Genomic DNA, 16,480 nt, shown 5'->3' on the forward strand with positions numbered 1-16,480 from the left:
GGGAACTTGCACTTTTCCGTTACAAGAAAAAGCCACACTAGTTAAGAGGACCTCAGAAAAATGAAAACCAATTTGTCCTGGATGAATCAATGACCTAAGCAGCCAATACTGTCTTGCACAATTCTTAAAAGAAGGAGAAAGTGGCATTTTTCAAACTCCCCATCTACCAGGAAAACCCCTTGACAGAAATTGCTTTTACTCAATGATACAAAACAAACAAATCCTGCATTTCCCTCTGCATGCCTGTTGTTTTTTCTTCTTTCCTTGCATGAAAAATCGGCCTAACCACTCCAAGAGCCAGCTGGTATATAATACTGAGTATTCACGCTTGATGGAGTTAAACCTGGCATAGATGCTGTTTTGTGATAAATTTTTAATTCATAGTTAAAGCCTATTTAGATTCCTTCAGCGAAAGCAAACTCCCAGACACTCTGCAAAGATCCTTTAGCGTGAATGCTCCACTCTTTAGGGCTCTGCCATCAAAACTAGCAAGGTGGGGCCAGCCCGGTGGCACAGCAGGTTACGCCATTACCTACGATGCCGGCATCCCACATGAGCATCAGTTCAGCTCCCGGCTACTCTACTTCCAACGCAGCTCTCTGCTACGGCGCCTGAGAAAGCAGCAGAAATGGCCCAACTGCCTGGACCCCTGCCACCTATGTGGGAGACTTGGATGGAGTTCTAGGCTCTTGGCATCGGCTTGGCTCAGCCCTAGCATTTGGGACTATTTGGGGAGTGAACCAGCAGATGGAAGTCAGTCTGTCTGTCTGTATCTCTCTCTGTCTCTCTTTCTCTTCCCCTCCCTCCCTGTAACCCTGTCTTTCAAATAAATTAAAAAAAAAAAAAAAGGAACATTGAGGCTGAATAAGAACCTAACAACAAATGGTTCCTCAACAGCAGAGGAATTCAAGCATCATGATGGTATTTCTGACAGTAAAATAATACAGGAGGAGGGAGCAGAGTATGACAGCTAACTGTGTGTCAACCTGGCTAGGTTGGGGCGGCCAGCTACTCGGTCAAGCTCAGTCTAGATGATGCTGTGATGTGCCTGTGGAAGCAATGAACACCGACCACCAGTTGACATTAAGTCAGCAGACTGCCCTCTGCAATGTGAAGGAGGCGAGCCTCATCCAAAAAGGCCTTTAGAGTAAAGACTGAGACTTCCCCAGTAAGGAGAAATCCTGCCTGTTTCCAGCCTGCTGGTCTGCCCTAAGGACTTCAGACTTGCCAGCCCCCACAATTTCATGAGCCAATTCCTTAAAATAGATCAAGATAGACAAATGATAGTAAGACACATAGGTGGAGGGATGGATAAATAGACAGATGAGTGGATGGATGGATAGACAGGAAATGGATAAATAGGTAGATGGGTGGATGGATGGATGGATGGATGCAAGGACAGGTGGGTAGGTGGGTGGATGGATGGATGGATAGTAGATGGGTGGATGGATGAATGGATGGATGAGTGGATGGATGGATGGATGGATAGGTAGATGGATGGATAGTAGATGGGTGGATGGATGAGTGGATGGATGGATAGGTAGATGGATGCAAGGACAGGTGGGTAGGTGGGTGGATGGATGGATGGATAGTAGATGGGTGGATGGATGGGTGGATGGATGGGTAGTAGATGGGTGGATGGATGGGTGGATGGATGGATGGGTAGATGGATGCAAGGACAGGTGGGTAGGTGGGTGGATGGATGGATGGATAGTAGATGGGTGGATGGATGAATGGATGGATGAGTGGATGGATGGATGGATGGATAGGTAGATGGATGGATAGTAGATGGGTAGATGGATGAGTGGATGGATGGATAGGTAGATGGATGCAAGGACAGGTGGGTAGGTGGGTGGATGGATGGATAGTAGGTGGGTGGATGGATGAGTGGATGGATGGGTAGTTGTATGGGTGTGTGCATGCATGAGGTAGAGATATAAACATTCACTCTACTCTTCTGTTTTTCTGGAGAACCCTGCCTGCACTGGAACACAAACTGCATCTAGGAGTACCTGAAGTCTACTTTACTCTATCTGCACACAGGAAGCAGAAGGGGGAGTAGAGACTGACATGCAGAGCTGAAGTCAGACCCATCCACTTGCCTACAGAGGGCAGGGCTGAGAGGAAGCCACCCATTCACCAGGCAGGACCCTGCAAAGCTTGAGAGCAAGAGGCACCAGGTGCTGTGGAAGGCAGGGGTGAAACACGGGGCTGGAAACAGGGAAGCAGCAAGTCCCTAAAAAAGATAACTTTCCATGCCCTACCCCATGGTAGGAAGCCAATAACCACACCCTCCCCAACTCCTGAAGAAGACAGAAGGTTTAATCACCTCAAGTTCTCAGCTTGGGGAAAACAAGCAAGCAAAGGGCATGGCTGAACAACCAGAGAGGTAAAAATCAAAGTCTGAAACAAGAGCTGTGAGCGCCAACGTGCCCCGCACAGCTGCCAGCACGGCACGCTCATGCACGTGGCAGGCACCGGGGCAGCCGCCTCTGAGGAATCAGCCAACTTCAGAGCCAAGGCCAAGGAAAACCCAGCTTCCACGAGTCACCCTTCAGTAAAGCCCAATTAATGGAAACACCCCATTAGCTTGAGTGAGTCAACCTTAATTACGAGTAAGCTGCAGCCGACAGCAGGTATTTAAGGAACACTGGACTAAATAGAGAGAGAGAAAGAAGGCAGGAGCAGAGGAACCCTGCAGACCAAGAGAGGGAGGAGACACTGCATCCACGGGGTGGAGAGGAGGGGGAGGCAGAGAAGAACCAGATGTTCATTTGTTTAAAGAGGAGGTCAAGAAAGAACTCTTGGAAATCAAAACTTAAAAATCAGAATGAGCACTCAATGGAACAGTCAGTAGATAATTTCTTCTTAAGTCTCCTGAGAGATGAATAGAAAAGATAAACAGACGATGAGGAAAGAAAAGATAAAAAGATCAATCCAGGAGCCCCAGCCTCTGCCTAATCAAGTTCAAGACAGAAGAAGCAGGAAACACAGATGAGGAGGGACACCACGTTCCAGACTGAGGGACCCAGGGAGCGACCACAAGAATGAGCACAAAATCAGAAGCCCAGGAAGTCATGCTCTTGCGAACCGTTAAATCACCGGTGATAGAGAAAAGAACATTAGAGGTTCCGGCGGAGGAAAAAGAAAATCAAAGCAAAAGAAGGGAAAAACAAGGAACTCCAAGACGTCTCTCACGGACGCTGTACACAGGTCTCTCAGCTAAGTACATACAGCTAAGAACAGCGCTAACTTCAACATCGCAAAGCATGTGCTGCGTAAGTACCCTCTAGGGGGCAAACACAGGACACAGTGCTCTTCCTCCCAGGGGGCTTCCCTGTCTCTTTCAGAACTCTCGGCCCCTCCATCCCAGAGCCTGGAGTCCAAGCTCCGGTGTCTGCTCTCACCCTCCAGGAGGCCATGGCCAGGTTTGAATGTCCTTGCCCCCAAGTACCTGCCAACCACTGAGGGCTTGAGAAGAGTGTGCTGAATCTTCGTCGGCCAGCCAGACCTTCAGACCTTCCCTGTGAATTAAAGGATGAGTCCAACCGGCAACAGCTGCCCCCTCTACGTTGTCACAGATGTGTTGAAAAATGAGACATCCACGCCTGCAATCGGAGCGCACTGGTCTTGCTCTAGTGATGCGTTTGGTGATGCTTTGATGGCAACTACAGACTCGGCCGTCGTGGAATGAGAGCAGCTACAGACAGAATACACATGAACGGGCACCTCTATGCTTCCATCAGGTTTTAGTTGCAAAAGCAAGCAGTTGCTGAATGTGCCCGCATGCTGCCATTTGCTGACACCTGGACAACTGTACCGCTTATTGGTCCTCATCAAGGAGTCGCCAGACAGCTTGACTTGGCATTAAGACCCGGTGTTTTCTACTTTCATCTCTTAAATCTATCCCAGTCAACACTGAGCGTGCAGAGAGAGATCCCCCTTTGCAGAACACCACTGCGTTAAGCTCTGTGTGGAAGGTGTGCTGCTTTTCTCTGCTGTAAATCCTGGCCACTCCTAGATTGAAGGAAATCTGCTCTCTGAAGTTGTGGTCTCTTCTTGTCCAACCCGGGGTGGCTCAGGCTGCCTTGCAGATCAAGGCCCATGACAGCGGGGCCAAGGGGACGTTAGATCGACACCTGAGCACCTTGGGCAAGTGGTTTCTGCCTGCTCATGGTGGATTAAGAACAAGATCCTTTGTTTCTAAGAAAAATCAATGTTTTTTAAGTGCAGAAAACACCAGCTGTTCTACAGGACGACGCGGGCACACAGGCTGCGTATCAGCAGCCAATTATCTGCAAACAGCAGGAGCAAAACCCCCATCAACTTCACCTGGGAACGAGTCTTTGGGCACCCCTGGTCCAGAACACCTCTGTCCAGTCTAGCCAAGGAAACTGAAGATTTGTAAGGAAGAAAGAGTGGCTTTTGTTTGTTTTTTAAAATCCAAATGGGATTCCACAGAGGTCACTCCTCTGGGGAACAAAGCCACACCTCCTGCAAGGCTTGTGGCAGAGACCCTAGGGAGTTCAGAAAACAGCACTGGGGGTTTCCTAAGTGGACAGGGCAGCTCCCTTCCAGCCAATCGCTGCCCTGCCATTAGAGGGGAAAGACAGATACCAAAAAAAAAAAAAAAAAAAAAAAAAAGGCAAATGCACACTGTCAAAGCCTGGAGGCTGGGTGGAATTCTCTGTGTGCCAAGCAGTAAACACCAGTAACACTGCAAACAGCATCTTAAAGAGGGAACCGCCCCTGCCAGGAAGCTCAGCCCACAGAGGCTGGAGCTCAGCCACTCAGCCGCGCGGCAGCCAGGGGCGGCCCTGCTGGAAAATGCTCTGGGGAACTGCAGGGGAAGAGAATGAGTCTAGAACAAAGATCTCACTGGGACCTGGCCCTCTGCGTCTGAGGTCCCACCGTCTGCCAACCTGAGGTATTTACACGACAGTCATCCGCTCCCCAAGTTCAAATGCAACAGGGGATACTAAACTGTGCTACGGTCCTCAATCAACCATTCAAACATGCAGGATTAGCTTTTCCTGTAGCGTTTCACTTAGTGCTTTCCATATTTGAAGCCCCTTAAAACTTAAGTCTTTTGGAGAATACATCCTTAAAAAACAACCAGCAAAACCAAAACCAGGAGGCGAGTGACCCTGCAGGGACAGACGCAGAGCAGACGGGACCTGACCCCAGGAACCTCCACACGCCACCCACGTGGAGCCTCTCACCGTAAGCAGACAAGGACTGCACATGGCAGAAGTCCCCCCAGCTGGCACCCACAGCTCCTCCCAGACACTCGCTTCAAATGTGACTTCACAGAGGAAACACAAAGTGAAACACAAACGTGGTGCAGACGCAGTTCCATGTAGGTGTGTTGCCCGACGTCACAGCCATGACCGAGAGGAGGGGAACGGGAGTCCTGTGGCTTCAGGCAGCCTCAGGCCCCCTACGGGAGCCTCGGTGCACATGGAAAGCAGAACACACACCTGGCTCAGCCCCAAGCTTCCCGCTGACTGCGCAGCAGTGAATCTCTGTGTGAGTCCCCAGCCTGCTCCACTAAGCCACCACACACCTGGTGGCTGAAAACCATAAATCCACACTCCCACAGAACTGACAGCAGGACACAAGGGGTCAGCTGGGCCACCCTCCCTCCAAGGCCCTAAGAAACCACCCTTCCTGGCCTCTTTCCCTTCTGGTGGCTCCAGGTGTGCTTGGATTTGCAGCCTGGAACACTAAAATCCCTGCCTCCAGGGGCCAGCGCTGTGGCCCAGCAGGTTAAGCCATGGCCTGCAGCGCCAGCATCCCATACTGGGCACCGGCTTGAATCCTGGCTGCTCCACTTCTGATCCAGCTCCCTTCTAATGCACCTGGGAAAAGCAGCAAAAGATGGCCCAAGTCCTTGGGCCCCTGTACCCACATGGGAGACCAGGAAGAAGCCCGGTGTAGCCCGGTTGTTGTAATCATTTGGGGAGTGGACCAGCGGATGGAAGATCTCGCTCTCTGTCTCTCCTTCTCTCTATCATTGCCTTTCAAGTAAATAAATGTTAGCTGTGGGGAGCAACTCGGACTGGACTGAGTTACTGGAATTAAGACTTATTCTATGCATCTGCTCTCCCACAATATGGCGCTGGGAGAGGAGGAAACAGCTTCTACACAGCTGCCTCTCACCAACTTGACAAGCTGCAGGACCTGCTCCTGATTGGAGGAGAGCAGCGTACTCGGTGTGTGGGTAGCAGAGTTGGGATTGGTGGAAGAGGACTATAAAGGAGGAGAGAGACAACATGCACCAGGAACATCTAAGGGGAACATCTATCTGAAGGAACACCTGTGCAGCCCCCGAGAGAGCCGGCCGGCGGTGTGCCGCTCCCCTGCGGAAGTGGGGAAAGTGGCCAGGGGGAACCGCCCTTCCACGGAGGTGGAAGGGACGGTAGCCAACCCGGGAAGAACCAGCAGCAAACCCGGGGAGGGCCGAGCAGACAAAAGAACAGCGCAGGGTCCTGTGTCGTTCCTCCACGAAGAGGGGGAGCGACATTAGCAAAGACAATGTCTGCCTCCGTCCTCACTTGGCCTTGTCCCCTGTGTCCCTGTGTCTCCAATCTCTCTCTGCCTTCCTCCTCCAGGGGCCTAGGTCATGATTTCGTCCCAAGATCCTTAACTTAATTATGTCTGCAAAGGTTCTTTGTTCTTTAACATGCAAAACAGTGTTTATTAATTTTAAATAAAAACGTACATAGGGAAATGACTACGACAGCCAAGTCAACACACCCATCTCTTCACGTACGCATGTGCATGTACATGGTGAGTAGAGTTGCAGTATTAATACAGTGTTATTCTTTAACACGTTTTCTCCATAAGGTTGCATTGACATTTTCCAGAGATCTTGGACTTAGCTCTTTTGGGGATGGAGCCAACCCACAACAGTCTCCAGCAAACTAGAGGAAGAAAACTAATTATTTGCTTAAATTAAAGTGGGCCACAAACACTTTACTGCATTTAATCACTGAACACCCAAGACACTGCTGCATCAGAGGCTGACAAGACACCATGCCCTTGTGTGTAACACGGACACAACCTGTCCTGGCAGATGTACAGGTTGATGGAGAATCATTTAGAGCACCCGGCATCCCAGTATCTTGTGCCCGATGGCTCTGGGGAAAACGTCCAAGAGCCACCCACAGTTACGTCTTGATCCAGCCCCTACGAGGGTGTGTCTTAGGCATTCTGAAAAGACTGGGACAGCAGACTTGCCGAAGGTGAGCAATGATGAGACCCACGGGGAACCGAGGCTTCACATCACAGGAAGCACCAACCCTGTCCCACCCAGCGAGTCACACCAAGACCGTGTTTCTCCAAACACCCCAAGCATCCCCGACTTCACGGTGCAGTCTGCCACTCCACGTGGACCTGCCAGGGTGGAGCTCTGTCTTCTCTCTTGTGTCCCCAACTCCTGGCACAGTGCCTGGCACCTGTAGCGTCCGATAAACACTGTTGGCAAGAAGGAGGACAGGAGCCAGGACGCTCTGGACGCCTCTGCTCTGGTCCCAAATAACAACATGGAGAGCTGCTGCTGAGTTCAGCTCACAGCGCTGCGTGCTCTCTGCGTACTGTGAGCATTAAACAAGGTGACGCCCTGCACACTGGGCACGGCAGGTGCTCCAGAAACGTTAGGGCTCACCATCACTTACTCCAGTCCTCACCCCAACAGGTGGTGGAGGCATCCTTACTCCCAGTTACACAGCAGGAACGCAGGAAGAGAGGTAAGGTCACAGAGCTGCACCTGCAGAGCTAGGATCTGTCCCGATACAGAGACCGGTGGTTCTCTCTGCTAACCACACCACTCCTGACCCACGCTATCCAGTCCTCACTGTCAGGCTGGTCCCAGCTCCCATCTCTACAGTGAGACTACATACTGGGACATGTGCAAATGCTTGTGTACATGTATGAATCTGTACACATACATGTATCTCTACACATACATGTAGTCTGTATGCACACACACTCCCTAACTGAAGACATAGAGAGAACACTGACCTCAAAACTAACACCCTAGGGAACATGCTAAATTTCCTTGCATGTCAATTTCTTGAATCATCCCATCAAAGGATAAAGGTCACATGTCCCACTCTGCAGAGCTCACACAACGCACAAGCAGCACACAGGATGCTTTACAAGTGCTGGAACCTAAGCAGGCTGATTACCTTGTGTGGGACGTCTTGTTTCTAGCTAAACCACTCTAACTTGACACTCATGCACCAACACTTTTCTCTCCCCCTGAGCTCCGAAGCGATCAGGAAACGTGACCAGGGGCCATCACCGGGCATTCCCCGCCACGGACTCACAGGAGGAGTGGATGCTGGGGAAGCTTTTGCGGCCCTCGGACACCAGGTCAGGGTCACCCGTGCAGTGCATTTCCGAGTTCATCACTCCATCTGGAAAGCAGCGGTAAAAGAAATCGGGGCGAGGTCTACAAAAGACACCAGGGACATTTTCAATATAAAATGCTGCCATCACAAGCGAGCCCCAAGCTGCCCCCCACCCTCCCTGCTGCCCCCAGCTCCTTCCTCAAGCCCCCTTTGCCACCAACCCTGGAACTTCCCACGGAGCCTACAGACATGGGTGGGGGGCTCAAGCTTTGGGGTGAGAAAGATCTGAGTGGCAGCCCCCCACTTGCTACTTGCTGGCACGTGACCCTGGGCAGGTGCAGCACTCATCCTCTCCCAACCTCGGTCTCCACATTTATAAAAGGAGTAAATCAACACCTGTCCAAAGGTGAGGTCCTGAGGGTTGATGATGTGACTTAAGGAGGTGCCAGGCACGGTGCCAGCAGTGTAAAAGGTACCCCCTGCAACAAGCTACAGCTCCACCAACTCAGAGCCTGGACACGGGATCCATGAGTCCAGGCTCCTCATGTCACTGTCTCCTGCGTGTGGGCAGCCCAGTCTCACTGAACCTCGCCGAGGGCCCCTGGGTGCCAGGAACACAGGCACCTGGGTGTTTCTCTGGTCTAGCACAAGGCAGGGAGGCCTCTGAAGGGAACAGGGTTCCCTGGCCTTGGCACTGAGCCTCCTGCAGCAGCACAGCTACCATGCATTGAGTTCTTCCTGGGCTAAGGCACTTCTTGCACCATATGATTCTTAGGAAAATCAGATGAATTTGAGCCTGGGGCTTTCGTGACTGTAGCAGTGCTAAAAAAGGAAAACTACACCCCTCCCAAAGGCCGCACACAACCTGTAAGTGGCAAAGACAGGCTCGGAAGTCCTTGCACCTAGACACTCCCCATCCCCCATGCTGAGTGCCTCACTCAAGGGAGGATTCATTCACATGTAGACATGTGAGAGCCACCCACCTCACAGTCCTCCAGCTAACACTGCTGAGCCCCTGCCACGGACGAGGCTGTGCCAAGGCTGTAGCCCTTTCTCTGCAGGTGCCAAGTCACAGTTCACAGACAAGGACTCCCTGGCACTCCTAGCTGTGCAATCTGGGCAGGGCCTCAGTCAACCATCTAAGCTGTGGGTGCACTGGCTCTCCCCTCCTCAGCCGGCATTTCTCCAAGTGTGGCTGTCCACCCGCCAGAACTGAACCTCAGAGGGGTGAGGCCTTGGGCTCAGCATTTTAAGGACATGGAGTTGGAAGAACATGGTAGCCCCAGCTTACACGTTGCCTGGTTTTTAATCCACCTTCCACCCACCCTGGTCCTTGGCCAGCACCAATTAGACAATAAATGCTGACTTTCTTGGATGGGGGGTATAACTTGTGTCCACAGCCAACTGCTAGTCAGGGCCCAGGCAGGTCTTGAATTCGGGTCTTTGGGCTGACAATCTCTACAGAAACTGGCTCTCTGTTAGTGTAGCCAGAGGAGAAGGGGAGATAAATAGAGAACAGAAAGTACTTCTCAGGGGCCATAAGAGGAATGTGCCACAGGCCAAAGGTCGCACGTCAACCCATGTGCCTCATCATGACGAATATGTGATATTTATTGCTAGAGGCCCAAGCTGGCAAGTGAATACGTGTGTGGTGAGGCTTGAGGACGGCCGTGATGACCACCTGAGAAATGTCAACAGCAGACGCTGACCCACAAGACAACGTGAGAGAACTTCAAAAAGTTCGTGGAAAATGGAATTAAAAGATAAATGTACTGTGGTGTTTAAAATTGGAAATCCATGCATAATTGTTCATAAAGCACATTTCCCATGAATTTATTTGAAGATGTCTCATATTCTTTACTATTAACCTCTTTCTTTGTAAAACAGTGAATTCATAACTCGAAGTCAAGGCAAGACCTATGCCAAGGATGAAGAGCCCAGAGGACAATTTTAGGGAAAATCTGAAGAGCTCAAATCTGCCCCATCCAGCGTCCTCTGGCCAGGGTTCCTATAGAGATGGCCTTGGGCATCTAAGTCACCATCCGTTGCTTTGAGGAACTTACCTTCCCACTATTAACTTAATAGTGTTTGTGCAGACTCCATTCAAAGCAAGAGCCAAGGACACCGCTGCAAGACAAAACCAACAGACAGAACATTACCAGCTGGCTCTGAAATCAGAACCATCATCATCTCTGTTACATTATACTGCCACTCAATTTGTGACCAGAAGGATACTAACCAGGACTTTCAAAGCAGAGGGAACTTGGGTTGCTGGAGGAACGTACAACTAGGACAAACTCTGCAGAGTGACTCATAAAATGCGACCCCCACACCCCACGCCGTGACATGAGATTTCTCTCTCCTCCTGGTCATCACAGAGGAGCCCATGTTTCATCTTCTGGCTTGACAGGGACAGATTTAACACCACACCACGGAGATAGGGACAGATTTAACACCACACCACGGAGAACGTCTTCTGCTGTGTAGCAACAAACAACTACTCCCCCCACGCCCACCCCCGCTACCTTCTCAGGTGTCGCTACAATCAGAGCAGCTGCGGGAATTCTACTGCAGAGGGGGACAGTCCCACTCAGCAGTGTCTCACTGCGGACGCCTCACCAACGGACAGCCGTCCATTTGTAATCTGGGAGGGTGAGGAGACCAAAAACCTCTCTGGGCTTTGAGGTTTACCCAGATGAGCTTGCCCAGGTGTTGCGTTTGCCAGGTAAAACATCAAGAATTTCCCGCATATATTGTTTTAAAGTTTACAGCACACATGGACTTTGTCCAGGTAGCTTGGAAAGACTTTGCTGGGTGAAGTACAGATCATCCACAGGGCTTTCCCCTGAAGAAAAAAATCAAGCGTACTTAAAAAGCACAGTCATTACTATCAGTGTGATGGAAGGTCAGATGCCGGGCACGAAAGCAATAAAAGCCTATCGATGCCCCGTTCTTCTGCTTTGTTGAATAATAAGGCATGCGAGCTACCATTCCCCTTTGGCAAATAGTAACTGCTCGATACCAGCTGCGATTTATGCAGCCTATCGCAGTGGAGGGACATTTTCGGGAAGGAGTTGCCTAGAGCAATGCTTGGCCATCGAGGGGGACAAATGTGCCGCTCTACAAGCAGTGAGTAGTGTGGAATGGCCAACGTGGTCACCAAGTCACAGGGCCTGCGATGGGGACAAACCCACCTGGAGGGACACACTCACACAAACTCGTCGGGAGGAAGCTGATCACCCCCGTGTGGAATGAGAAACAGCTGTAGCTGAGTGTGGCGGCACCGAAGACACGGGCCCTCCAGCTGGTGAGCAGAGCAGGGGCCAGTGGCTCGGTGCTGCCACTGCAGCACTGATCATGGAGCTGGGATGCAAAGATAGAGACCTAGTGTGGGGGAGGCTGGGAAGACCCACTGATTGCATTCTTTTTATTTATTTATTTGATAGGTAGAGTTACAGTGAGAGACAGAGTTCTTCCATCCGATGGTTCACCCCCCAAATGGCCACAATGGCCAGGGCCGCGCCGATCCAAAGCCAGGAGCCAGGTGCTTCCTCTTGGTCTCCCACGCAGATGCAGGGGCCCAACCCCTTGGCCCATTCTCCACTGCCCTCCTGGGCCACAGCAGAGAGCTGGACTGGAAGAGGAGCAGCCGGGACTAGAACCCGGCGCCCATTCGGGATGCTGGCACCGCAGGCGGAGGATTAACCTAGTGTGCCACGGCGCCGGCCCTGCACTCTGTACTCACAGACCCTTCCTTCCCAGAGTCTGCTTCCCGCCTCACTCACAAGCTCTGCGAAATGTTGAGGGGCTCTTTTGCAGAAAGGAGGGAAAGCTCCTTGGGCTGCCTTTGCCACACTTTCTCCCAGAGGCCTACAAATGAACAGTCTGTGAGACTGTCTGGAAATGACTGTGGTCTTCCCCCGGATGGCCTTGGCCTCGCAGACTTCTGCTGTGTCCTTCCAGGGGCCCAGGGCCGTTCTCACCCTGGACTGAGCGTGGCCTTGGCACAGGGCTCGCTGGGCAGAAGCAGCCCTGGCTGGTCTCCTGTCACCCACGTAAATCTTAGAGCCTGATGGGCTTCTTATTGCACACAGAAGTTCTTTAAAAACTTTGAAGGTGGCCAGCACCGCAGCTCACTAGGCTAATCCTCCGCCTTGTAGCGCCGGCACGCCGGGTTCTAGTCCAGGTCGGGGCGCCGGATTCTGTCCCGGTTGCCCCTCTTCCCGGCCAGCTCTCTGCTGTGGCCCGGGAGGGCAGTGGAGGATGGCCCAGGTGCTTGGGCCCTGCACCCCATGGGAGACCGGGATAAGTACCTGGCTCCTGCCATCGGATCAGCGTGGTGTGCCGGCCGCAGCGCGCCAGCCACGGCGGCCAATGGAGGGTAAACCAACGGCAAAGGAAGACCTTTCTCTCTGTCTCTCCTCTCACTGTCCACTCTGTCAAAAATAAATAAATAAATAAATAAAAATAAAAACTTTGAAGGAGCTGAGCTAGAAAAATGTGTGGATGTGATACGGCCACCAAGGGCTGGCAACAACCCCCATGTGCCTCACAGAGACAGAGAAGGGTGGGGGACCAGAGTGAGGGTGTCTGTGGTGTGGAAGGCACGTCGGCATTCCAGAGGCAAACTGATTGTTATTTTCATCTGAACAGCACAACTCCCACAGAATCAACACCAAGGCCTCTCGTTGACACCAGAGAGAAAGCTGTGCTGAGATCCGATGCTGGAAAGACCTGACAATCAGGAACATGACAGGTCCCATGACAATAACCGGGTGTGTCTGGCTCATAAAGACAGTTTGTCCGGGACCCCACAGCACTGTGGGAGAAGAGTCGGAAAGATGAACCAAACTGTGGCTGACGAAAACATCTACAGCAACCCATCCTGTGAATGGGCTTGCACTGAGGGCAGCCTGTACTGAGGGTGCTACTGGCTGCAAGCACTCCAGAGCTTAGAGTACTTGTGCTGCCACCATGGCTGGTGTGGGGAACCTAACCCTCGGGCACGTGGATAACAGGTTCTCCAGGAAGCGGACCAGGATGTTCCGAAGCCTGGATTCCTAAAATCCCTATGCTGCACGGGGCAGACCTCACTCCTCTGGTGCAGCACCAGATGTGCGGATGTGGCCCTGCGCACACACAGGTCAGGGAAGGGCTCTGGGGTCAAGTGTGGGAGGCTTCGTTCAAGTCTGTTGAAGACACCTGAGTGAAGGAAGGACCGACCCACTGAGATCGTCCTGAATTCACACAGCACTGGAAAATCTGTACCTGGTTTCCTATTCTTGGTTTTCAAAGATCACACTCCCCCACACCCACTACTTCAGACACTTCCTAAAACCAGGGTTTTTTTTTTTTTTTTTTTTTTTTTTTTTTTTTTGGACAGGCAGAGTGGATAGTGAGATAGACAGAGAGAAAGGTCTTCCTTTTGCCGTTGGTTCACCCTCCAATGGCTGCCACAGCCAGCGCACCGCGCTGATCCGATGGCAGGAGCCAGGTACTTATCCCGGTCTCCCATGGGGTGCAGGGCCCAAACACTTGGGCCATCCTCCACTGCCTTCCCAGGCCACAGCAGAGAGCTGGCCTGGAAAAGGGGCAACCGGGACAGAATCCGGCGCCCCGACCTGGACTAGAACCCGGTGTGCCGGCGCCGCTAGGTGGAGGATTAGCCTAGTGAGCCACGGTGCCGGCCAAACCAGTGCTTTTTTAAAAAAAAGGAAAAAAAAGTCTGTGCACGATGGGAGGCTCTGCTTCATCTTTACAGGACAGTTTCTCATTCATGTAGGCAAACAGAACATCCAATCATTCCGCCTTCTTGCTTCATGCAGAGGGGCAGAGTGTGGTGCCCAGTTCTGAAATGTCACCCCAAGGGAGATTTAGCTGAGAACAGAAAGGTCTGCGGAAGGTGACCGTCAGCTGCTTACCGCCATCACAACAGCCTGACTCCAGAAGCCGCAGTAAATCAGAGCCATAACCATGACAGACAGTTCTTACCCACAGTCATTTATCTCGGGACTCTGTGCCAGGACAGCAACTGCATAAAAAGTAAAGCAGGGGCTGGCGCTGTGGCACAGTAGGCTAATCCTCCACCTGTGGTGCATCCCATATGGGTGCCAGTTCTGGTCCCGGCTGCCTCGCTTCAGATCCAGCTCTCTGCTTTGGCCTGGGAAAGCAGTGGAGGATGGCCCAAGAGCTCGGGCCCCCGCACTCATATGGGGGACCGGAAGAAGCTCCTGGCTCCTGGCTTCGGATTGGCATAGCTCCAGCTGTTGCGGCCATTTGGGGAGCGGACCAGCAGAAGGAAGCCCTCTCTCTGTGTTTCTCCCTCTCTCTCTCTGTCAACTCTACCTCTCAAATAAATAAATTTAAAAAAAAATTAAAGCAAACGGATTTCCAGGCCAACTGCGAGGGCTCAAACACACTGTGTTAGGATTCACTGCGTTATCTGTCTAAACACTGCCCAGGAGCTGAGTCTCAGGAAACCACCTCAGCTACAGAGGCGGAGACTGTGTGAACAGATCCCCAAACCACAGAGGAGCAGCCTGGGCACACACCTGACCTGAGGGAGAGCATCCACAGGCTGCCAGCTACTCTAGACTTTGTGTCCCAGCTGGAGACATGAATTAAACCAGGGTCTCAATCTAGGGAGTCTGGACCAAGTCACACAGTGAACCTGGTGGTTGGCACTGATGCTGAACGGTCTGGTGACTTGGGGTAGAGGCAGCCATTGGCACAAGCCCAAACCTCCACCATGTCCACCCAGGAGAGTCAGGCAGGGAGGGGGTGGGTGAGGAGGGAGGCACCTCCCACACAGGGATGGTCCTGAGCCAGGAGGGGGGTCTTCAAGTGGCTGGCCAGCTCTCCTCTCCCCATGAGGCGCCTCTGTACTTTCCTCTTCTATTCTTGGATGTCTATGAGATTGCTAATTATAGCCCTGTATTAAACCTCTAATTTTTTTTTTTTGCGCTAATTTGAGAGAGATTCTGCTCTTTTCAACTAGACAGGGCCTAACTAAAGCCTGGTTATGTAAGGAATGTTCTGTGTTGCTTTAAGGCAGAAGCCCCCTTGGTCCCTACATCTTGGATTCAGCCCTTACACAACCGCCTTCCCAAGCATGTTATCTGCTACATATTCACTTTTTCAAACCCCAATTATTAACACACACTCTTAAATGAGGCATCTCATTTTTCCAGATTTACTACCTCCCTGAATGGTAAGTCCATATGCACACAGCAAACACAAAATTTGGGGGTAAGGGTTTGGGTAACTCTTATGCAAGGTGTCAAAAAAAATCAACCTAATTCATTTTGCCTCATGATCAAAAATCTAAAAACCTGACTTCAACCAGCTTTATTTGGGTTGTTAAATAAGCCAGTTAGTTTTAACCATCTCTTAATATCATCATCTACTTGGCATTGGATTGATATGCTGACTAGAACAGACTGATCCCCACAATGTCGATGCCTCATCACACGCACACTGCCTGCAGGAGGGGTTTCCGACAACGATGTCACTGCAGCCTCCTGCACCTGACAATTGCTCCCCTGCCTGACTGTCCCCAAAGTGAAGAAGGGTGGTGCCGCTGGGTTCCAATTTCTATTTTGTTTTACATCTTTTTCCCACTTTTGCTTCCAGCCAATGTTTATTTCTGAATTGCCCATAATGTAGGCCTATTGGACACAAATGTGAGACTAGACAGTCAGCGGTGACAGTCAGTGTTGTCTTCACTGCCTGCGGCTACCCTGCCTCTATGCCTGAACAACACAGATTTCCAGTGTGTATGGACAGACTTCAGCACTGTGGACAGCGACCACAGCCTCCACCTCTGAGGCTCCCTTACCTCAGGAGTACAAGTTGACTGTTTCTGTCTTGTTTTTCTCCCAAGCTTCATTTGACCCCAAGAAAACCCAGTTGGGTACAACTGAGACTTTGAAACACATGATGATCTGCTTAAATTGTGCCCCATCCCCTAAAGCAGGAACGGCAGGTACTCTACCTAAGAAGGCTTCTTTAATTTCAGTCTTGTCTGTTCGCCGGATAATTTTCACCACACAAATAACAGCCAGGGGTGTGAGGAATGAAATTGCCTGTAAAAGATAACAAATAATCCCTTATGAGGACATTGG

The 16,480-nt window shown here is 51.3% G+C and overlaps 1 protein-coding gene across 2 annotated transcripts in view; it reads right to left on the minus strand.

Annotated features, from left to right (window-relative positions):
* Positions 1 to 16,480, minus strand: part of PLPP4 (phospholipid phosphatase 4) — a 137,054-nt gene that overhangs the window by 62,223 nt on the left and 58,351 nt on the right. For both annotated transcript variants that reach the window (XM_002718742.5, XM_070057123.1), the window contains 3 exons: positions 16,351 to 16,441; positions 10,421 to 10,484; positions 8,334 to 8,458 (listed from right to left, as the gene is read on the minus strand). In XM_002718742.5, coding sequence (XP_002718788.2) covers positions 8,334 to 8,458; positions 10,421 to 10,484; positions 16,351 to 16,441 — 280 coding nt within the window. The remainder of the gene's footprint in view (positions 1 to 8,333; positions 8,459 to 10,420; positions 10,485 to 16,350; positions 16,442 to 16,480) is intronic.

Source organism: Oryctolagus cuniculus, chromosome 15 (assembly GCF_964237555.1).
Source record: "Oryctolagus cuniculus chromosome 15, mOryCun1.1, whole genome shotgun sequence".
NCBI classification, from domain to species: Eukaryota; Metazoa; Chordata; class Mammalia; order Lagomorpha; family Leporidae; genus Oryctolagus; species Oryctolagus cuniculus.